The 24,500-nt window shown below is 35.8% G+C and overlaps 1 protein-coding gene across 2 annotated transcripts; it reads right to left on the bottom strand.

The window, feature by feature from the left end:
- Positions 1-5,111: 5,111 nt before the first annotated feature.
- On the bottom strand, positions 5,112-14,733 carry LOC115099464 (zinc finger protein ZIC 1). Of its 2 annotated transcripts, XM_029617136.1 has the most exons (4): positions 13,407-14,733; positions 12,306-12,469; positions 11,345-11,532; positions 5,112-5,240 (listed from the first exon to the last, which is right to left on the bottom strand). In XM_029617136.1, coding segments are annotated over exons 1-4 (1,332 nt in total). In that variant the 5' UTR covers positions 14,386-14,733; the 3' UTR covers positions 5,112-5,239. The 2 variants fall into 2 exon arrangements, with proteins under 2 accessions (XP_029472996.1, XP_029472995.1); XM_029617135.1 differs by lacking the exon at positions 5,112-5,240 and having other exon boundaries at positions 11,115-11,532.
- Between the last annotated feature and the right edge of the window lie 9,767 nt (positions 14,734-24,500).

Genomic DNA, 24,500 nt, shown 5'->3' with positions numbered 1-24,500 from the left:
TCCAAATATCTAACTTATACAGGATGAAAAGCAATTGAAGATACGTTTTACATGTTTATCTAGAAACCACCTAAGAATCAAGTAGCATAGTTATAGACTTTAAGATTCTAATCTAATTTGCTAAATCTGTCTTTGGCAATGGAAATTCGTGTAGCTCATTTGTGCACAATATTGTATGTTTATTCCTTTTCCGTTTTATATATGAAAAGGAGAGAGAAAAAAAAGTTTATACATAGATCTTAGACACAGAGGCAAAGAAAAAGGGGCTTTCAAGTAAAACCTAATCTGAGCAAGTCCTAAATAAATTCATCCCTACTCTTCAGTAAATCCATCTTGCTCTTTCATCATGGAGTTTGGGAAACTAAACTGTGGAAGTAATAGAGGAAACTCGAAGTTGTGGGGGACAAATTAAAAGAGGTCATAAACATGGAAATATATCACAGTGGTAAGATAAAGAGAAATTGTACTGGATATGAAGAAATAACTTATTGTCATCCCTAATTCAAAATTCAGTTGTGTCTCTCCCTCTTGGCAGTGCAGTAATTGATTACTATTATGACTTGCAAATTGTAAAGATAGAAATCTGTTATTTATTTCTTCCCATATTGAAATAGATGAATGGTTCATGTATGCCAGAAATATGTTTAATAGATATTAAATGGCAGATCCCTGTTTGAGAATGGTGGCCAGACTATATTTTTCAGGATTTGTAAGATTCACTTGCAAAATCTGCATGTTTTGATAAGCCATATTATACATACAATATGCCCTTTGAAGAAATGTGTAAAAATAATTCAGTTATAAACATAATTTTGGAATCTTTAATATTTAATGACAGGGATGGCAGATAACGCATGCACAGCTTCCAGAGTTTATTTTAATGATAGTATTTGCTTTTCTACAATAAATCAATAAAGGTATCTTATTAATAACCAATAAGTTTTAGCCAAACAATTGACAGGGATTGTGGATGGTGTTTCTGAAACACGCCCGTTTATTAAAACAATAAAATACTATCTCTGTCTTGAGTGCATGAACATTATCGAATGCTGAAACATATTTATTAACGCCAAGCCCTTTTTCTGCTTTTTGTGATGATGAACAATAATTATGAAAACCCATTCCCTACAAAGCCTGATTGTTTTAGGTGCGAAGCAGAGCCCTGCCCAATTTACCAAGATGAATTCTGACGAGTAAATAGAATTGTTTTGCATATGTATAGATAAATCTCTGTACTGTAGAAAATATGCAACGCGTGATGTATCACAATTATAAATATTTCACACCATATCACTTCAGATAAAAAAAATATTTCAAATAAAATGCTTTAATGTTATCAGCAAATATAAAGGTGATAATATAATCATCATAAGTATTGCTGTGCTATCTTGACTAGCTGACAAAAAAAAAAATCCCATATATTGTGTAATTCTCGGTCTTATTATATTTGACGATCAGCACTCCATGACTGAACAACTATTAACTAAAATGAATACAGGAAACACCGGTGCTATGATTTGCTCTTGTACAGTTGGACTAGTTTTAGACTCAGGAGCCACGCCACATATACCATTATCCCATAGAAACAGAATAGAGAAAAATCTTTAATCCCTCTGGCCCAAGGATAGCAATTTATTTGACAAATCTGAGTAAGCATGGTCACTTACTCAAAACCCTTCTCAAAGGGCAGGCTAATTTATCTGTACTTTGAACTTCTAAAACTTGTTTTAAAATTTGCACCTTTCAAAATCTCAGCCTGTGCGCTTTGCTGAACAAATGCGAAAACTATTATTCCTAGAAGGATAGATATCAAATGCAACAGTTAATAAAATAAGGGGCATGCTTTATCTCAACTGTATTTAGTGTTATTATTTCTAAATGCAACCTGTCATCATTAGACTGATTTTAATTATCACTGGGTAATAATGGCAAAGGCTTCACAGCCTGTAAAATGACGTGATCCTGAATATGTTAGACAAATGCATGCTAAACACAGAAAGATACAAATAATCCTCGTGACTTAGAAGCATTTTCCTCTTCTTGTTTACGTTCCTTCTGAAGTAGGCTATCGGTTTTCTACTGTCCCAGGTTAACTTGCCCGCTCATTGATTGCAGCCAGATCGTGAATATCAGATTTTCAATGTATCCATTCCCTGGTTTTCAAATTTGCTGCTACTAAGATTTGTCAGACAAAGATGAGCGGTGTTTTAAAAGTCCATTACTGAATAGTGCCATTTTTTTTATCATTATTTCAACACTGGAGTTTGGGCAAAGAAAGACTACATCTTAAGAATGGTAAATGTTAAAGTACTAATAGAATTATTTTTGGAACTTCATTTTTAATTTCTTTTGGAACCTTGCTTTTCATTGTCAGTGTAAATATCTCCAGATAACTAAACGTTATTCCTAGACTCAACTTAAAAATAATAATAATTAAAAAAAAGCCCTTAACTGAAATGTTAAAAATCCTTGTGTAATTTATTATCTTTCTTTTGGACGCTGTATGAAGTTACTTGGACAGATAAGAGTCAAAACATAACTTCACTCTCCAAAACAAAACAAATAAACAAAACATTCTTCCAGCCCTAACGGGAATGACAGCATTTGAGCTCTGTTAACGTCAGTGTAGATAATTATTCCTTTTGCTCTCTTTCGAAATTGAGACAGTTTACTCCTTCATGGGTCTTGACGCTAAATCACTGGGCTGGGTTATTTTTTTTTTTTTCTCTACACATATATAACTTTATCAGCTAAGAAGAGCAAGCCTTGATGTTGTTGTTTGTTTGTTTGGTTTTTTTTTTTTCTTTTTGTATTTTCCAATGGTGAAAGTTTAACTTACCAAATCCAGGTTAGACAGTTCGGGGACAGGCTGCCAGTAGTTCTGTGGAATGAAAGACTGAAGTGAAATGCACGTACCAAAAAAGTTGGATGAGGTTTTGTGTGTGTGTGTGTGTGAGTGTGTGTGTGTGTGTGTGTATGTGTGTGTGCGAGGGGGTAGCCAGAGGGACGTGTGAGCACAGCGCTCCCTGCACTCTGGCAGGCGACTAAACAATAATGCGGAAGTTGCCGAGGCAGCCAGTGGCCAGCCCTGAGTCCTGATGAGCCCCGCTGCCCCCGGAGCCAAAAGATCTGAAGGGCTTGCGATCTGAGCGCTGGGATCGAGATGCGAGCCCTAACAACTCATCACTGAGATCTGAAGATCCCAGTTCGGAGCTCTGGGCTGCCAGTTTTAACAGCTGAGCAGGGACCTCTGAGCTTTGGGATCTGAAATCTACGTCCTGACCTTCTAAGGCGAGAGCTGAGATCTGACAGAGCCCCAGAGCCCTGGGACTGAAGATATGAAATCTTGATTCTGACATCTAAGATCTGAGCGGAGCCTCGAATTGAAGCGTTAATTTCTGAGATTGTCTGAGCCTGTGCTCTGCGGTCTGCGCTGTATCCAGCGAGCTGCAGCCCGGATTCAAGGCCTCGGTCACACTGCCTACAAAACGTTTCCCTGGGGGGAACCAAGGTGGACAGTCTGATGCCTGCAACTGCTTTTAAAGGTGAAAAGGGAGCACAGTCTGGAAATTTCAGAGCAAAGCCACCAATAACGGCAACCAATTTAGAAAGGTGTAACGCAATTTAAATTGCATCCGATTATAGATGTCATTGGGTTGCTTTGCTTGTGTGTTTTGTTGTTAAATATTCTGCGAAAACGTTGTTTGGAACAATGTTCTTGAAAAAAAATGGATTTCTATCTATTATGCAAATCGGAAGCCGATCCAGTTGGCTGTGATACAGTAAAGACAATGAGAATCGGACGATCAGAAGAAGCCCTTTATTTCAATGCTTCAAGGGCTTCTTCTGATCGTCCGATTCTCATTGTCTTTCTATCTATTATAACAGGCCGCATTAGGATTGGTCCCCAGATGAATAATATATGGTACGAAAAATTCCAAATATCAGGGTTCAATAACATACAGTACCTTGAGTAGCATACGTGTAATCATTGGACATTATAAGGCCAAATATCCTGAGTATTTTTCCATAGGCACCATATAGGAGGAACGTCCATTTGATCGTATCTACTTATTGGCAAATTCAAAAAAATCACTACATAAATAACATATAGCAGGAGCATCATAAAGCAGAAAAATTGTAGGGTTTTTTTTTCCCAGTATCGATTTCATTAATTACTTTCAGAGACTCTAAAAAAAATGCACTTGTTGATCACTTCCGAGATTTAAAAAATGCTTCTAAATTAAATAGTATTTTTCTTTTTGTGTACTCGTGCCCTACTCAAAACCTTTCACGAGTGCAGGAGGTCGGAAGGGAGCGTAGACTAGTTTGGCCAAAGCTGAGTTTAGCGTACCTAAGACAGTAAATAATATTTATAAATGTACAACAGTATAAATATCAAACTTTACCAGTTAAAATTCACTAAAACCATTCCAGAGGAAGCAAAATGAAACTTTGCCACGCTGTAGAACTGCTGATGTGAGGCTGGGTATAGCTGAGATCCAACCTAATTTTCATCTGGCCTAAAATCCATCAGGCAGTCTCCTGAAAATCACTGCTAGCTTCAAACGCACTATATTACATAAAACTGATTAGATCAGATCGTATAGTATTAATGGAGTGTGAGTGTGTGTGTGTGTGTGTGTGTGTGTGTGTGTGAGAGAGAGAGAGAGAGAGAGAGAGAGAGAGAGAGGTCCAGTCTATCGTGTTATTTATCTCGTATTAATAGTGTTAATACTAAAGAATTGTTGTGACTTTATACCACGAGCAACACGTCCTGTAAGCTGTGAAACGACCACAATCAATTGAACAACCTGTCTTACAGGAAAGATTGCATAAATAATTTTTTACATATTATGTACGAATTTGCTATTACAGAGAGTAATATATAATTACTATTCTGTCTACATATGATGTGGTTTGCACTTGTGTTTACAATTAAATAGCAGTCATGGGGAAAAAAATTACAATAATCACAAGACTACGCTTTCTCCATAGCATCTATCTATACCCCCTAGACTTCTAAAAGTACTAAATCCTCTTAAATAAGGAGTGTTTAAAAAAAATAAACATAACAAGTGTATAAGTTAATATCTACATCAGTGCGCATATTAATATTGTGGTTTTTAAGGTTCAGAAAAGGTTGACACAATCTCGGAAATTAGCGTTCAAAAATCTCTCTGGTGACGTCTGACTTTTCATCTGTAGCTCGAGAAAACACAACTTCTGCAGGACCCGCTCTATCGTTCAGGGTAATAGAAAGGCAAATAGATTAGGTTCTTCAGACGGTTAAATGCAATAATAATAATCATAATAATAATAATGAATCGGCATTTATTTTATTAAATAATAGATTGACAAACAAGTTAAAAGACGAGAAGGTAGGTACTGTAGCAAGAATCTGCAGCACTGGACTAATTTCAAATTAATCTTTTGCTGCACAACTGCATACTCTGGTGGTTTCACCCTTTTCTCTACCTAATCCCGCACTGTGTCCCGATTCTGAGTTTTGCCGTCAAGGGTTTTGTTTCTGAGACTTTATGTAAAGGACTTGTGTCTCAAACCAAACACGTGCATGTTCCTTGCAATACTATTTTAGGAGGAGAGCCAGCGTGTCTCCCAAGAACTGGGCTCTCTCTGTGGTTACTTTCTGCAGTCAGGAGGTGATGATAGTCATAAATATTCAACAGCACGTGGAGCGGCTCCCCGAGCCGGTGGACGGCGCATGCGTCTGAATGTGCCGTCTACCCAGAGACCTGTGGGCTCCAAAACCGCAGCTTTCCCGTGGGCGGGGCTCAAAAACTCCATAAGGAAAACTTAATCGGTCTTGTCGATCCTGCTTGGTATCAAAATTAATAAAAGTCCCGTTACAAATTTCTAGAGCCCTAGTCCCTTCTTTCTATAAAAGAAAGATCATAAAAAAGAAATGCAGGTTGATGCATTTGTACAAAATTTTTTTTTTTTACATTTAATTTCGAAGCTTATAATAAAATTTGTAATAAAATGTTTCAGATGATGTTCATAGGGATGGCAGGATTTTTGAAAAATAACCATAAATCAAAATAACAGACTTCAAACTATACCTATAAATACCTATAAATATGTGTGTGTGTGTATTCATAACTATATAAAAATAACACTAATACTAAACTATACACACATACACACACACACACACACACACATGCACACTTGTACACACAAACATATTTATAGTTATACTTTGAAGTCTGTTAATTTGATTTATAGTTATTTCTCAAAAACCCTACCATCCCTATGAACATCATCTGGAAACTTATGCTATGTTATGCTATCATTCTAAAGCCGAAATAAATGTTGCAAAATGATGACAGCTACCAGCTGCAGGGATAAAATTACAGTCTTATTTTACATGATCATGTTTCTTACGGCGGGTTTTCTTTCAGAGCTGGCTACCTGGAGCCTGAAATTTAATAAGTTTTCCTGTGTATGTTTAGCATGAAGCAATTCAGTGTTTTATAGTGTATTGTACAAATGCTAATGCATCTACTGTTGTAAAATATTCACTATTCTCCATTTTACATATCATTAAAAAATCATAAAGGTCTATATTCCAGACTGGAAAGGACCGTAGATTAACAAACCACTTCATAAATCGGCATCCGTCGGCAGCTGAAACTAACCGAAATAAGATTTTGAATTGCAAGGCAAACCAGAAGATAATTTATAATTTCTACTAAAACTTGAGCAGGCACGCTGACTCCTGCCATTTGTGAGTACTTTAATAATGCTTCCGTATATTATGAAAAGGTGCGTAGACATATCTCTACGTGTAAATGTGAATATTTGAATACGTACTTTTACTATGTGTACTTTGAAGGTATCTTTCAATGCATATATAAACCCGTACACAGTTATAAAGAATATGAATAACGGCATGGTGTAGTGTTCTACTTATTCCAAAAATGACCCAGGTAAACGACCTGCTTCATTAAAAAAAACAAACCAAAAAAAACAAAAACCTACTCTGCCTGCACATCATGAATTGGTCCTTGAAAATTAGCTGATAAATATTTGTTTACCTTATTTGCCAGTTAATTGCCAACAGTGAAGACCTGCGTTTTTTTTAATTCAACTAAAAAAAATCGTTAACATTCGTTTATAATAAATAAATTGAGCACTAAATATGCAGATAGATTACATTTACACAAGCCCAAATATTAGGTGCATATACGTTTTCAGCATGCCACAGCACTGGGGCCTAGCCAGTGTAAAAACTATGCCATAGATGGCAAATGTAAACAATACATTAATTAATTTAAAAATATAAGCTTACGTTAACACAAGAATCAGGAACATTTAAAGGCTCATTTGGTAAAGGTTTGCACCAGTTTTCCCCATTGAAACTAATAGAATATTTTAATTGATAAATCTGGCATAATTTTTGTCTCGGAGCAAAATTGGCGCAAACCATTAATAAATGAGGCTCTGGTTGTCTTGTTAATGCACAAAAAAAAATCAAAATCAAAATCGTGTATAATGTAAATTTTTGCGTTTTCCTTTTTTGTTATAACTCTTGCCCAGAGGTTGCTGTTTTCTCACGAATACTAGAATAAAAACATAAAATATATTTTCCAGCCATCTATACAATTTACATGATGAATATTTACTTTTAAATGAAATTAATCTGACTCTTACATCTCTATCCTTGTGTGTGTGTGTGTGTGTGTGTGTGTGTGTGTGTGTGTATATATATATATATATATATATACACACACACACACACACACATTCTAGTACAGACTGCATTTATCAAATATAATTGGATGTGTGCAAGCATTTTATATCGACAATAACTGTTCAATAACTTATTCGATATTATAAGAATTGTATGGCACCATTTTAAAGCAGCAGCAGTTTTAGCCAGTACTGTCTAAATCAAAGTAGACGACTATACAGGAACCAAATGATTTCCAGCCCACTCTTCAGCTTCTGCTAAATAGAGTTGAACAGTGTATTTGGCTGCTAACATTCATGTATTTCAAAACCTAATAGCCCATGAAGTAAAGTATGAAAAATATATCTCAAGAAGCAGACATTAAAGGTACAAACAATGAAATAGATTACATTTAAGTTGAAAAGGTTATTTTATGCAACCTACATCATTAATATTGATCTATCTATGGTTGTGTTTTGAAGTCATCATAAAATGTTACTGTATATAGTGGAATTCAAACTGGTAGTTAGAAATAATAAAAAAAAAATCTTGTGTCACACTGGAAACTTTTCTGTGTTTAAAAAAAAATCCCTAATATATTCTCAGTAAGTTTCTGTTGGGTGGTTTTCTTTCAGTGAAAATAATTTTAAGTACATATTTCCACTCTAATTCTATGCAATCCATGCTATATACCAGGTGATAGCAAATCCTTTTTTAATGAACTGCCTTAAACAGACATAAGAAAGGTAGGGGGAAAAAAACAATCTTGCTTTGTTGATGTCTGCCAACATCTGTCAACATTTTTAAAAATATCCACTGATCTTTAATTCAAAAATATGCTGCTAATAAATGGTTAGTCTAAAAAATACAACTTCCAAAGTTCAGTTTTCATTTATGTCTATTGAGCTAAAATAGATTTAATACATTATTTTTTTTTCTTAAAGCTGCTTAGTATTGACATAGAAGTGCATTCTTCCATTATTTCCTGTGCGCATGTCAGGTCCCATAATGGGTTCCAAGATTCGTGCAGATTAAAATTTTTTTAAAAAATCAAGTTTATTCAGATTATGCGTTTGGTGCGTCTGTATGTGTCCAGTCGCACAGACATTCACCCCGCCCCCCCCCCCCCACCCCACACACACATATATACACACACACACACACACACACACACACACACACAGTGCAAATTGAGACATATAAGAGTTCCTCCTGCTTTGGTTTTGGGACAGCATTCTTCTCATTGCATTCCGTATATTCCAGTGGTCTTGAACTTCTTTTAAATCTGGAGGGAAAAAAGAACCCTGCAAGGTGGCGCTCTTTTCATCCGAAGAAGCCAATAGTCTTATAGTAAGAATTACATTTTAGAGATAGAGCTATATCATTTTTATTTTACATATTTTAGAATCAAAGAGTGCATGGTGAACTGCTTTTTCCCTCTTTCATTTTAACTGACAGGCATGCTTAAAAAAAAAACCATACTCATATCAACAGTTAAAGGGAACACGCACGTGTTAATATCCGTATTGTATGGTATAAATAACTTAGAGTTGAAATAAAAACAGTGGAAAGCATAAATACGAACGCATACATTTGTTTCCTTATAGCAGTTGTATATTCTTTTCAACTTGCTATAGCCAGAATATATATATATATTTTTTAAAGAAGCAGTCAAGGTGTCATTTCGGTCTATTGGAAGGTCAGCCTCCACAGTTCATTCTATGACATATCACAAGCACTCTCAGCTTTAGCCAAGCTCATGATTTGTGTTGTCTGTTGATATGTTGTCTGCTTAATGGGGCGATCATGCAAGCTACAACAAGGAACAAAGCCCAACAGTTCCAACAAGCGTAGCTAAGTTAGTGGAAGCAGTATAGCTTGCAAATCTATCAAACTAAACTGCAAGAAAGACAATCTGATTTAGAAAAAAGGCTTCTGCTACAGTCATTAAGCACAAGTAATTTAGATTTTTTTTTTATATTGTCTCCTCATTTACAAATTTACTGTATCAACGCCAGCCAATGGAACGAATTTCTTAAGTAAATGAGAAATAAATACAAGATAGAAAGATAATCAAATTACATAAAATAATTCCTCTCCCTTAGATTTATTTTTTTTTCAGATAGCTAATAACTACTGGCAAAACTGTAATGATGATAACATAACATAAGAAGTAATTGATTTAAATTAACATCACGGTTTTAACATATAGAAGTGAAACTCATTTATGAACCTGCAATGTTCTTCCCTTGTACGACAAGGCCTCTGGAAAACCACGAATACGCATCAGCAGCACTAGTTACTAAATGTTTTCATTTAAAATATCAACGAAAATAAACGCATTTTCTCAACTTTCATAAAGTGTGTTATGAATATTTATATAATTTGGGTGAAAATATAATGCTAATATGCAAGCTCCTTTTTAATTTAACACGACATAAAGCTTCTTTGCTTTTACAAGTCATCCACATTAATATTTATGTAGCATATGTAATCTATTTCGGTTATTTTTATAGTTGTTATTCTATGTCTGCAAAGGTCATTTAAATTATACTGCGGCCGAAAATTTGTTTCATAAATTTTGATATAAATACTAATTACACACTATACTAGTGCCAGCAGGGATCCTTTCATTTATCACGTTTATATCACCGATGCTGCTTTAGTGATGACATAATGGAAAGCAGTGAAAAACTGGTACAGTTTTATTATAACATACTAAAGCTAACTTGAAGTTGCAGCAGGTTGATCCAGTGAATAAGACTTCCTACCACATTTCATGGGATTTAAGAAGCTTTAATAATGTACGAAATGTTACCAAACAGTTCTGTAAACTAAATTTTACATACGAATTCTTCTATCCATAAATATTGAATATCTGTAACATGTATAACCGGCCCTTTACATGCGGATAAATATGGAAATTAGGAATTATATACATAATGCTGTTGTATTTGCCAAAGCATCGGACATAGTTTATATCCTTTTTTAATATCACTTTACATAAACAAAATGTAACAGTTTGACACGCGGTTCCAGGCTTGCACTATACGAATTTTTGACAGGACGTGTAACAACATTTTACTGCACTACGCAGACCGAATTTTGGGACGAAATGTTTGCACTTTATACAAAAAAGCACATTAATACCAATAATAATCTGTTAGATTGACGCTTAGACTGTAATAATACAAAGTATTTCACATTTTGGTACACATTTACTAGAACATTCTTGCCATTCAGTACAAATAGTTGGATTGCTGCCGCTCCCCCCCCCCCCCACCCCCTACATATATGCAAAGATCACAATTCCACATATCCCCTTCAACTGTGATATACTTATTTACAAAATCGAACAGTACATTTTAAGCTAATAATTCTGTATTTACAAAAAAAATGGCCGCTGCCAAAGGAGACATGCAGTTTGAGACCTTTAATCAACGGCTCCATTAAGCCCTACGCAGTTGGCATTTTGGCCTGACAACCTCGTTCTCTCATGCATTTTACAGCCCCATTCCTACCAAGCCTTTAGAAAATAAAAAGGTTTCTTTCTTCTTGCTATTCGGTCCCGGGTCTATAGGCAGCTTTTTGATTTTTGATAAGAAGTGTTCATTAGTTTGGAGTCTTTTAAATATGTTTTAAACGTACCATTCGTTAAAATTTGATGAAAGCGTGCTGTGGCTGGACGTGTGATGGACTGCTGAGGAAGATGGGGATAAGGAGCTTGTGGTCTGGTTTTCTGTAGAAGGAGACACGATTGTTGGGGGGGTTGAAGACTCATAGCCTGAGCTGGCAGCTGGAGAAGGCTGGGACCCCTGGGAAGAAGATTCGTGGACCTAAGAACAAAAGCAGCAACAAAAAAAAAAAGTATTTTTTTAAAATGCATTCCTCATTATTTCCAGGCTACTTTTCTAAACAGAGATTTGAATAATATATTTTAAGAAAAAAAAACCCCCAAAACGTTCAATCTTTAACAGAAAACGTCTGTGTGAAATCTCTGCCAATAATCGGTTGTTATTTTAGGAAGCAGAACAAACATTAAATCTGCAGCCTCTTTTCAAAGTCTATTTAATCTTGCAGAGTTCCACCATAGGTGATGACGCGCTACGGACACAAAAGAGAGCGGACCTGCATGCTTTCGTTTTCAATGAATGCGATAATTTCGCTTCTAACACCCAAAAAAGTACCATAATTCCCATCATTTAAATATTTGGCAAAGCAGAAAAAATAAAACATAACAAGCCATATATCTTTTTCATCTGAAATAGTTTAGACTGCAAATGTTTTTTTCCCTACGAAAATCCTATGACGATTCGGTTTACTTTTGTAGCATAAATATTTGCGATCTTAAACCATTCACAACAGAATGAACAATATTCAACTAATAATATCCTTCAATGTTTCAGCGTCTTGTAAAAAAAAACAACCCAGAAACAAAACCCAGCATTACTCCAATATAGATCTATCAAATAGAAAAAGAAAGCTCTGAATAAAGTTCAGTATCGTTCACATTTATATGTCAGTACTGTAAATTGTGGATGAAGTGATGCAGACAAGGGTACACAAGACAGTTTTAAGCTACTGTAAACTGAGCAATTGCACTGTTTACCTTCATGTGTTTTCTGAGAGAGCTTGGATGTGTGTAGGACTTATCACACATTTTGCAGAGATAAGGTTTATCGGAAGTATGGACGTGCATATGCTTTTTGCGATCACTGCTATTTGCAAAACGCCTGTCACAGCCCTCGAATTCACACTTAAAAGGTTTTTCACCTAACACAGAAACAAAAAAATATATTTTATTAGAAATCGTTGAGAGTGAATCAAACAACTAGAATGAACAACTGAAGTATTATAGAGTTTTTTGTTTTGTTTTTTTTTAAACAAACATAGATGGTTCAATTATTCTGGCAGTTTTATTTCAACTTTCCGCTTTTTACCTCGTTCTATACAAAACAATGCTCCGGGCAATTCATAATCCATTATATTACTTTAATACATTTTTTCACTTTTTTTTTCCTTAAACGTTCGTAACTAAATTTCACCATTGCAATAGCTGCATACTCAGAATGTAAATGAGAACAATTTTTTTCTACTTGCTTTAAACATTTTTATGGTTTCACTAAATATGTGATAATATGATATGCTAGAGCAAATCAGAGATTTGTACCTTACTATTGTGTGTATATGTCATTTCAAATAAGTTAATTCCTCAAATGAGTTCTCATCAGTAAAGATTAAATCGTTCAACTCAGTTTAATATTACAGTAAGTAATTAAATATTTAATATACATTTATGATAAGCGAATTGGTTAATTGTATATTTAGCACTATTCTCAATGCAACACAATTAAAGTTATTGACTGCCAATTAAAATTAAAGCTATAAATATGAAAAATTGAAATGATAATTTAAAAAAAGTATAAAGTTTTGATTGTAGAAATGAATCAACTTCTTGTACCACTGTACATATTTGAAATAATAAGAATATTATTTTTCAGTTTTAAAGGATTTTTCAAATAAAAACCACATATTGCTAAAATAGACTCTAGTTACTGTGAAAAGGATATACAAGATTTACAAAAATCAATCAGCTATTGACAAGAGAGTTGCATTTTTAAACCAATAGCAAGGCAGATTTGGGGCGACTCTGCACTACATTATTCTTAATAATTTGTAACATCAGAAATCGACAATTAAGTTACTGTACCTGTATGAGTTCTTTTGTGGATCTTTAAATTTTCTGATCTAGCAAACACTTTCCCACAACCAGGAAACGGGCACGGGAAGGGCTTTTCACCTGTGTGAACTCTGATGTGATTTACAAGTTTATATTTGGCTTTAAAAGGCTTTCCCTCTCTGGAACACTCTTCCCAGAAACAGATGTGATTGGACTGCTCGGGTCCCCCAACGTGCTCCACGGTGACATGGGTTACCAGCTCGTGCATGGTGCTGAAAGTTTTGTTGCACGCCTTTTTGGGGTTTGACAATTGCTCGGGCTCAATCCACTTGCAGATGAGCTCTTGCTTGATGGGCTGCCTCATGTAGCGAAAGAAGGCCCCTGCCCCGTGGTGGGCAGCCATGTTCATGTTCATGGGGCCGTAGCCGTGGAGCTGGGTGGAGGCATAGTGCTCCGAGCGCGGGCTGGTGACCTGGCCGTACTGGTCCGGCCGGCCGTACATGTCGCCGGTGAAGCCCAGCCGCATCTGCCCGTTCACCACGTTGGGCGACGGGTGGCTGGCCGCTTGCTCGTGCAGCCCGGGGAAGAGCAGGTGGCCCGCGGCGTCCGTGTGCCCGTGCGGGCCGGCGAAGCCCCCGGCGGCCGAGGCGGCGAAGAGGCTGTGCTGGGCGCTGGTCGCCTCCCCGAAGCCCCGGTTGCGGAAGAGGAAGTCCCGGGTGGAGTTGAAAGCGGCGGCGCTGGAGTAGGAGCCGACGTGGCCCGGGTGATGATGGTGGTGCCCGAGCGCCGCGGCGGCCGCGTAGCCGGGCGCCTGCGAGGTGAACGCCGTCTGGCCGGAGGCGAGCTCGTGGGAGCCCGGGTTGAGCTTGAAGGCGCCCATGCCGTCGGCGAACGGGTTGATGCCCAGTCCCACTTCGCGGTCCGCCACCTCGCCGGCGGCATGGTGCCGCGAGGAGCCGAAAGTGGTGACTCCTATGGCGGGGTACTGCGGGCCCGCGTCCAGCAGCATCGCTCTCTCTCTCTCTCTCTCTCTCTCGCCCCCCTCCCCCTGTCTCTTTCGAGCGAAGGCAGGAAGAGTCCCGAGGATCTCTCACCTCGGCGCTAGACAATAATAATAATAAAAAAAAACAATAATAAAAAGAAAAACAATAACAAGAAGAAGAAGTCGTCACCGGCACAGGCAAAAATACACAATCAGCATCAGCGGAATTGTCCCGAGATCGGTTTTCAGGAGCTGCTCTCAGGACACACTGAGATCGGAGAGCGAAATAAATCTGGACTGTCGTTCAGCTACTTTTCTCTTGTTTGTTGGGGGTTTTTTTTTTTCCTTCTCGAAAGAAAAAAAAAAAAAAAGAATGAGGAAAAAAAAAAGGAAAAATGTTATTTCCAGAAACAAAAAAATAGCAAAACAAAAGGAAAAAAAATCTAAAAATAAAAACTTCCTTTAATGTTTTGGGGGGGTTCTTTTCTTGTCTTTTTTTTTTCTTTTTGGTATGGGAATGTTAAGTGGTCGAAATATTTTCTCTCCGCTCCCCACTCTTTTTTTTTTTTTTTTTGCTGCGATCACGCAAATCATGCACAATATTGTCTTTTGCGGTTTATCTTCCTGGGGAGAAACTTTCACCTCCTCAGCCGGGCGGTGAGCTCGAGACTGATAGCGGCAATCATTCCTGCAGATAAATGAATTGAAAAGACGACACCGTCCCCCCTTGATGAATGGGAGAAGAGGGCGGGGTCACGTCAGTCCCGACGTCGCTGTCCATTGGCCGGCGGCCTCTCCCCCTCCGGATCCAACCTCTCCAACTCTGGCGGCTCAAAGCTTCAGCCGCTTTCTGATTGGCTGCTGGCGCTCATCAATCCCAGGTATTGTGAGACTCCTGACGCTGCTTTTGACAAACAAGGTTTCCCGGAGTAGCAACTTTTTCATCCTTTTTTTTTTTGGCCAAAATTTTTTACAGGGAAATCTCTCAAGATTTCTTTCCCTCGCTTTCTCCGTTTTTTGCATTTGCTAGAAACCTGTTTCCTGCCTATTTCTTCCCTAATCAAGAATTTTTTTATTTTATATGTCATGGACTAATCAACTTACGCTCTTGAACGTGTTTCATGTTCTGACATGGTCATTACCTTACTTTTATTTATTTTATTTTTTTTTGTGTGTGTCTAGACTCCTAAGTCGTTCTTTAAGGTCTACCGAGTATAGTTACCCCAGAAGTGATTTATCTGGAGAACTGACTCTCACCCCATCAGTTTTCAGAAATAAATCTTGCTTTCTGTACCCATCAAAACGCAGGTGGGTGCGACCTCTTAACTTTCTGGTTTGTGTTTGTTTGTTGCTTTTTTTTCACTATCATGTTTATTTTTGCAAAAACTCACTCAAATCGTAAATTTCCCTACGCTTCTTTCTTCTCCTTTGTCTGCTCAAGCGTTTCGTCCGATCTTCCTTTACTTTTTGTATTTCAAATAGTCGATAAATACGACCAATGTAAATTTTCTGACATTCAAACCTTTTCTAGTTCACAAATCAGTCACCCTTGTCACAGTTATTGAAATTCCTCAACTCGCCACACCAGGACGATGGAAAAAGCAGGCGGTGTCTTTGTTGCTGACCAGGCTTTTGATCGCCAGAGAAAATTTACTTACCTTCAGATGAGTGAGCAGAAAAAGAAATAACACTCCCTTTGATTTAGTTAGGAAAATGCAGACATTTGGATTCAGTGCAAACATACAACACTTGGTTGTTTTCTAGATGCAGCCCTCGATTAACCTGTCTCTCCCTAGCTCAGTCTATTGAAAAACTGCTGATAGTTGCTTTTTGTTCTTGCTACAAAGAGGCATTGACGATATATTAAAATGATTGTTGAATGGTATGAGCATGGTGCTTAAAAACTGAAAACCTTTTTTGACCCGATCAACCACGCTGAGGGAATTTTTTTTTTTTTGCAAATTATTTACGTTATCCTTGTGCATAATTTCAGATTATAATCTAGTGAAAAATTTCCGTGTTTCTAATTTAAATCAAAATTGGAAATCATTTATTAGCTTTCTCCTTTGCATATTCAAGCGGTCTAATTATTTTCTAGTAACGAAAACATAAGAAGCTAGCTAAGAATCGGAATCATTCAATTTACCTTTTGTTCAGTTCGTCAATAGGCTCCTTTGCAGCTAAATCGGTGCCTCAAACTCTTATTCCTTAACAAAGAAACTTTAGCTCATCCTTTCGGAATGAATGGTTTAGTAAACAATCAGTCGCAGGTACTTTGAATATAATAAAAATGTAAAGTGTTTGCATAATTCCTGCTTTTTTGGCTTTAAATTAAGAAGACTTCACCGTCAAAGGTATATATTCCAGAAGGTGCATATTTTATATTATACAAGGTTATTTAAAACACGTATGCATTGCTACTTCTATTTTGTGACGCAATTAATTGGTGTTCAATATGATTTTGTTATGTTTAATGGTAACTGACTGAATTTTAAATCAATCTTTGTGAAATAAGGGTTCTTATCTAGAAGGAAATATCAACAAGTTCATCAGTGCGGTGAAGAGATTAGTAATTGTAACTGGATTCGTGAGAAAAGTTCTATTTGCCCCGATGGGAAAGCAGAAGGTGTCCTTCCGTGCTGTGTCTGTACTGGAAATCTGCGAGGTAATGTTTTGAACCATAGCTAAGCTTTCTCCCTTCCACCCGTATTCAGAAAGCAGAATCATATCTAGTCAGTTTAAAAGATACCGGGGTGGCTGCCAAAAGGGTATTTTTAGGGAGCGTGTCTAAATATACAGAGTAAGAGTGAATGAAAAAAAAAAAAGTTGTGGGTTGTAGAAGTTATCAAGTGGGATTTGCGGCGCTCTCTGCAGGAAACGAAAGCTGTTCGAGTTCAAAGCCACATGCACCAACGTGACATATAAACCATTAAAATATCATCCTGACGGCTCATTTCTGCCTCATCATACATTCCCTAACTGCTGCCAGAAAGGCAGAAAAGAAGAAATGAAGGATGACCGCCTAGATGGAGCTGCAAACTAGTTTGGTGTCACCCCTGAAGTGCCGGTGAGATCTGGGGGGGGGGGGGGGGGGGGGGAATATTTTTTCAACAGGTGGAGCGAGGACGGTAAGGCAGGCAGTGCGCTGCACCAGCCACCTCTTGGCTTAGCCCACTACTGACCTCCCCATTTCCATCCACTCTCGTGTAGATGAAACCAATAGAGATATCAGTCAGATGGGTTGTTTGTTCAGATAGCCTTTGTCAGTGGCCGTCCAGCCTCTCATACAGCACAGTTAGGTGCGAATGGATTTCAGGCATCCATTTCCATTCCAATGCACTCGAGTCCCTGGCAGGGGTGGTTGCCGTTGTTGGAGAGCAAGAGGATTTAGGTGGGCTTTTTGTTCGTTTTGTTTTGTTTGTTTTGTTTTGGGAGGGGATGGGGAGTTGTGAGCATATATATTTACTTCAGGTCCAAAAATTAGAACTGGGGGGGGGGGGGGGGGGGGGGGGGGAAGTCCGTCTATTTATTTATTTATTTATTTATTTATTCAGAGGGGAGGGAGTTATACTTGGATGACAGGGTTACTATCCTTCCATTGACCGTCCTCCTACATTACCGCCATTCATTTGATAGTAAAGTTTAGGGCATGGACAGTGTGTATTTTGGTGTTTGCATTTCTTTGTTCTAGTCTGAACATCTGAGAACTTAACGACCTATTTCAAAACAAGAGACTGTAGAAGTTAGAAGACTAGATACATTTCCCAAACAACATATACACTTTTAGCATTGTTAGTCCAGAGTTGCAACAGTTTTACGATTACCGACTTCACTGATATTACCTGATTAAATTAAAAAAAAAAAGTTAACAAAAGAATACCTATTTTAAAATAAATAGTGAAAAGAGTAAAAGCTAATCGATCTTTTAACTCAGTGCTCAGAGAATTAGGAGTGTAAACGTGTTCAGTGAATTTAGCGCGTTTTCTGATAGGGAAATTTCGGAGGTAAATGATAATAATATTTTCCCCATGTTTTAAGTGAAACCATCCTCATTTCAGAGGATTGGAACGTGCAAAGCATTCCAATAAGTTATGGAGTTTACAAGTTCCTCTTCTTGGATGCTACTGGAAATGTAGTTAATCAGTTTGGATGAGTGTTGAAGGATAAACTTCTTGAAGTCGCCGACCATAGAGTTTGACCTCTGACCTGAGACCAACCACATGTGCTAGATTCAGAGCATACAGCACAATACATGTCTTCAGTGGATAGATAACCTAAGCAAAGATGTTAAGAAAATTTTTTGTCTCTGTTTTCTCGCTTTGTTTGTATAAACTATATGGGATTTTCAGATCGCTCATTTAGCTTCTTTTGTATTCAACAGTCTATGCGAGCCCTTTGTTTCCTTTTTGTTTTCAAAATGGTTAATACTATTGCTAGTACAATGTCTATCGAAAAGCGCGTACTCCACCTAAGAGCTTTCTTTCCTAAATATAGTTCTTCGCTCCCTACAGGATCTTGCAGTCTTCCTATGATTTCTGAGAGGGAAAAGGCTTAAAAACAACAAAACTAACAATCTCTGTTTCATTTCCCTGCACACTGGAGGAAATTCCTGATTTACGTAGTTGAAAACCAGCTGGCAAAAAAAGGTTGCTTGCATCTGACATTATTTGTGGCTTGCATGTTTGGACTTAAATAACACATCAAAGGAAAATTTGACCTGGTATTCTAGGGATGTCTTTGCACTGAGCAGCTGAGTCTTCCTGTACTTTAATACAAACTCCGTTATAAATATTCTGTCAATATAATATGTATTTTATTGTGGAAGCACTTTGTCAGAATCATTCACAAAAATCAAAACTGAAGTCTGCTGGGGCTGAATACACAGATTTGGCAGGGGTGGAGGGTGCAGTACTAAACAGTCAGTTGCACATCACAGAGCGTTTTGTCTTGAAGTTATCTAATAATGTTTTAGAACAGAAAAAAATGGCATTTTTGATTCCAAAAAGGTAACGCGAAGTAATTTAATCTAGGCCTATATTGAAAACTCAACTTTTATAACTCTAACAAAACAAACATTGGTCAACCTTTGAGTCAATCAAACAAGTGTATTTTGTTGAGGAAAAACATATTTTACAAAATAATAAAACAATTCATGGACGTTTTCATCAAGATATCTAAAAAATGGAAGATTATTTGACGACAACAATATTTAATTAGCAAATATGCATTTGCTTATGATTGAACCAAATCCATATTCTTTTGAATGACAATTGGCAAAAAAAGCTATTCTGAGACAAGTAATAAAGTATGCACTGGTTATTAAAGAAGCTGTTTGTGAATATTATTTTGAAAACTGAAAAGATAGTGTTTATATTCTCCAGTGTGATAGATGAATGCAATTGCATTGCATTACGTTTGAAATACTTTGTCCAACAATTTAAATTTTAAAATCCTTCACCTTTTCTTTATGTTCATTTCTAGAGCACTGTAAACTTTGCTATAAATGAATATCTGTGAGCATTTTATCAACTCTGTGAAGGTGACATTTTGGCAATATGGATTTAATATAGTTGGCTATGAGCTGCAGCTACACAATTTAGAAATATTTTAAATTTAAAAAGAAACAAAATATTGTGATTGTAAATGTCATATATATGACTTAATGTTTAATAATGTCAAATGTTGCAAATTTTCATTTGGGAAGTCAAGCGAAATGTATACCTTCAGGTTCTGTACCATATTATCTATCTATGGTTTAATATGCCATAGCTATTAAGCACTGACTATCATGCTATAGTTGTATAGTGTATTCAATATATCAGTTGTTATGGTCAGTACACATACAGTTTTTATTAGTATATTTGTGGATTGTTAAGTAAAAAATATATATACAAGTACAATTCCTTTACAAAAACTGTTTTGCTTTATTCAGTTTTTAAAAGGAACCTATATATTCTGTTAGCCATTTCATGATGAATATACAGTGTCCAGTATGTACCTTTCTGAGTTTCAGGTAGCCTTTAATGTTCCTTAAAATGTATTATGGGTCTACTTAGACCAAAACAAATGAAATTGCAAAATTTGAAAAGTTACAATTCTAGTTGTAATCTATCACCATTGTAGAATAAATTCTTTCATTTCCATTTGAAAATTGTGCAGATAAAATTTCCAATTATTCTTTTTAAAAAATGTTATTGCTCTGATATTTGTTTGTTAAAATGTGGTCATGTGAAAAATTTAGTGAATTCCATAGCTATATACTTTATACTATTACAAAGTTTATTTAAAACAGATATAGGGAAGGATTTTATATATAAGGTTCTAATGTTACATAATGTTCAGTTCTCTTTCCAGTCCTCTTTCCCATCTATTCTAAGAAGATTTTCTTTATTTGCCTTTGAGAAATATTGTTATTACAAATGATTCTATGTGTACAAACATCCAGCTCTGTGATTACCTGTAGAAATAATTAGGATAAAAGTTACCACCAGATACAACACTTTCCTTATTGTAATGGGTAAAAGATTATGAGTTTCTAGAAACATCATGAAAGAGTCAAGTAAATTTAAAATATGTCCTCTTTATAGTTCAAAAGTGACAATATATTTTTTTAGCTTTACGTTTAACATACTTGCATACATACAAATCAGTGGCATAAGGCCCCACCAGCAGCTGGTTAATCCTGCTCAATGCCTATTCATTTTGAGGTTCTAGAATTAATATTTGACGACTCTCTCATTGAAACAACAACCCCTGACCCTTTGTGATTGCACTGTCACATTACTCTATGACATATTCATTCTGAATTCATTTACGGACGATTTGATTGGAATGAAGTTTGACATGTATTGGATCCTATTAAAGATGAAGACTTTGATCTTGTTGATGGGGTTTACATGATATGTATCATCTTTACCAAGTATACCAGGTTTGCACAATGTGGTCGGAGTAGTTAGTGACTGACGTCTAATCTGACAGGAATACCTTAATCTTGATGTAGTGCATTAAAATTACACATGTAATGGTGACTGTAATGGTGGTTTATACTGCATAGAGAAGTGTACAAAACAAAAGTATTCAGAAACTTGTTTTTATTGTAATATGTATTCTACAACACTGTAAAAGCATACATTCAAAAAGTGATCCATGTGAAATATGATATATAAAACGTGGAAAACTAGAAAAATCAATTTGCAAACATACCTAATGCTATGAATCTCATTGATATGATATGCATTAGGTTCTACACTAGCAAACCATTTTAAATTTATGAAACATTCTTAATTGATGTGATACCAGTTTGTTAATAATCTAAACAAAATAATATTAATATTCATTGAAATTATGTACAAGCATAAAACAATGTCAATGTATGCCTTTGAAAAGTGAGGTCAGAAAGAAGGAAAAGAGAAAAAAATTCAACTACTATGAATTAAACATAATATAATGAGAAAGGTTTTTACAAACATAAAAGCACAAAAGTTAACAGTATATGAAAACTAAATAAGACCTTGCACTCTTGCTTATTTGACCTTTCATTAGAAAAGGTCACATCAGTAGGTAAGCAAAGGTTTTCAGAATGGGTGATGTCAATTTGTTATCTTTGTTAAGTGGATGATTCAACAGACATTTATTTATTTATTTATTTGGATTTATTATCCCTTTTTTGAATACAATATTTTTAGATATTCCATATCATTAGTGTATTTTAATATTAATGTATATCATTTACAAGTTACCATTTCCATTTACTGTTGCCTATTTACTGTGAATTCCATTTTTTGGAACTGAGTTAAGTAAATTATTAAAAGGCAATTGAAAGTCAAAATAAATAAATATAACTGAAGATGCTTGCTAGAAATATGATAAATTGTAGAAACTAACATATAAAACAAAATAAACTAAATTGTTGATCTTTGAAATGGGATAGTGAATGACAAAGCATAATAGGGCATTATGGTAATGTTTAAAAATAATTACAACTAGTTCTAATATAATACTGATCATAGCATGGTAACAAGTTAGTCCACTTGAATGCAGGGACATAAAAGTCAATAAAGGTCGTACCTTTTTATTAGATTAAGTACATTTCTTCATTAGCTTTCTGGCGTTAACACTCCCTTGCTCTTTTCTAAGAAGCCTGAGGAAGGGTGTTCATCCTGAAAACTAGTCAAAAAATGTATTAAATAAGTACAAGTAAAAGGTATGTTGAGCATTATTTCCGTGCAATACTGAGGAATGTCCTCTAGAATACTATTGTATTGAAATGACACAGGAAAGGGAACAGACACCGAACTATGATGTATTTAGGCTGTATTATTCAAGTAATCAAAGAATGAGAGAAAAACATTTAGAACTAAAAACTATCTTGTTTTAAATGTTTGCTATAAATAAAATAGAGCATTATAGTTTGCACAAATGCTATTGACGAATTATTATTTTAGAGTTTATTAACTTTCATGTTCCTTTGCCTGAACTCTACAGTGTGGAACTGTTATTGATTAGTAAGAAGAAACTTGCAGTATTGTGGACTTGCAAATCCATAATACTTTTTTTTTTTTTTTTATAAATTATTCCAGATGTTATCTCACTTCATTGAGCAAAGGTTCAAAGAGACACCAAGCATGGGGAAACCGAAAGTTCTGCCGATGTGAGGATACCACTTTATCAAGAAATCAACATTCCATTATGTCTGTAAGTAAAAATATTTCTTCTTGCATCATTTGTGAAGTATTACAATGTGTATATCATATTCAGGACACCACGTCTTTAATTGAATGCATTCTATGTAGTATTCAATATAGACTTGTAAGAGAGTGCAGTCAATTTCACCTATCCCGAAATTATTGAATGTGTACAGGAGGTAATTCTAACTGAGACGTGATATTTCTAAGGTTTAACTACAAGGGTAAATCACAAAATACAGATATGATTCCTCAGGTGTGCCCACACAAAATGATCATACATATAAACATATTAATTAGAGGAGAAGTTACAAGGTGTTTATATGTATGAACATTTAGCTATAAGAGTTACATGCTTTTTTTCATACTTGTTTTTCAGTTAGAAAATAGAGTAAAAGGCAGGCAGTTCTACATTTAAACTAAACATTCTTAAGATCGAAAATACAACTGAAAACATTTCAAAATTTTCCAAATCTTGGAATAGAATGCATTCACTTTTCTATTTTTGAAGACTATTAACACTATTAACAGTACACTAGCGATACTGTAACCCAGAAAGATCAGGTATATCATCATTCAAAGATGCAGCTGTTTATTGCCTTATAAAATTTTTAAAAAAATACATTTCTTATTTATTTTAAAACAGTCTAGCTAGAAAGACCTTAATTTAGAAAGGTTTTGTTTTTAGACACGCAAACATATTTTTGTTTTATTTTAACTTTTGTAAGAAAATAAAATCAGACCTATTGAAATGTTTTTCTCTTGTGTAATAAAGTTAGCAACTGTAAGTCGGAAACCACTTAATATGGAGTAATCATCATTCAGCTTTGATTGTTTCCAATATTCGACAGTATATAATCTTCAGTGCTCTATTTTTAAAGAGTTCTAAATGTTTTGCTTCTGAGAGGAACTTTGTAAGTAGAGACTATAATCAGTTGGTGTTCTCCACTCTGTGCATATTTATTCGTTAAAATAACCTCTATATTGTTCCTATGGTAAACATCCTGAGGGCCTTGTTCTGCAAGAATATCTCCCAGGGACACAGTATGAAAATTATGTGACGCTTTTGTCGAATAACACCTTTAGGACCTTATTTCAATATTCTTTTTGTTTTGGCAGAGAACACGCTTTTATAAACATAAACAGTCGCAATAAAACAAGGCCCTTGGCGCTTCTTTTCCATTTTATGTCAATGACTTTAGCAAGGACTCTGCTTTTCAAAGTGTTTTACTCTTTTTATTCCTAGGGTCTGGTCAGAGCTCTAGTAGCCATATTGCCCCAATTGAAAACTGGGTTATTTCGTACATTCTGATAGTGGACCAGCCTAAGAATTAACTAAAGATTTTATTGTGTAAAGAGTTTTCTGAACTACAGAGGTCCTAAATGTAAGCCTAGGTTCCAAACCGTTGGAAAATAACGATCTAGAAACGTTTCTCTATTTTGTTCTTTTTCCATAGC

The sequence above is a fragment of the Rhinatrema bivittatum genome, chromosome 9 (genome assembly GCF_901001135.1).
Source record: "Rhinatrema bivittatum chromosome 9, aRhiBiv1.1, whole genome shotgun sequence".
NCBI lineage: Eukaryota > Metazoa > Chordata > Amphibia > Gymnophiona > Rhinatrematidae > Rhinatrema > Rhinatrema bivittatum.
Note: the sequence above shows the minus strand (reverse complement) of the source record. Positions and strands in the feature narration are given on the sequence as shown.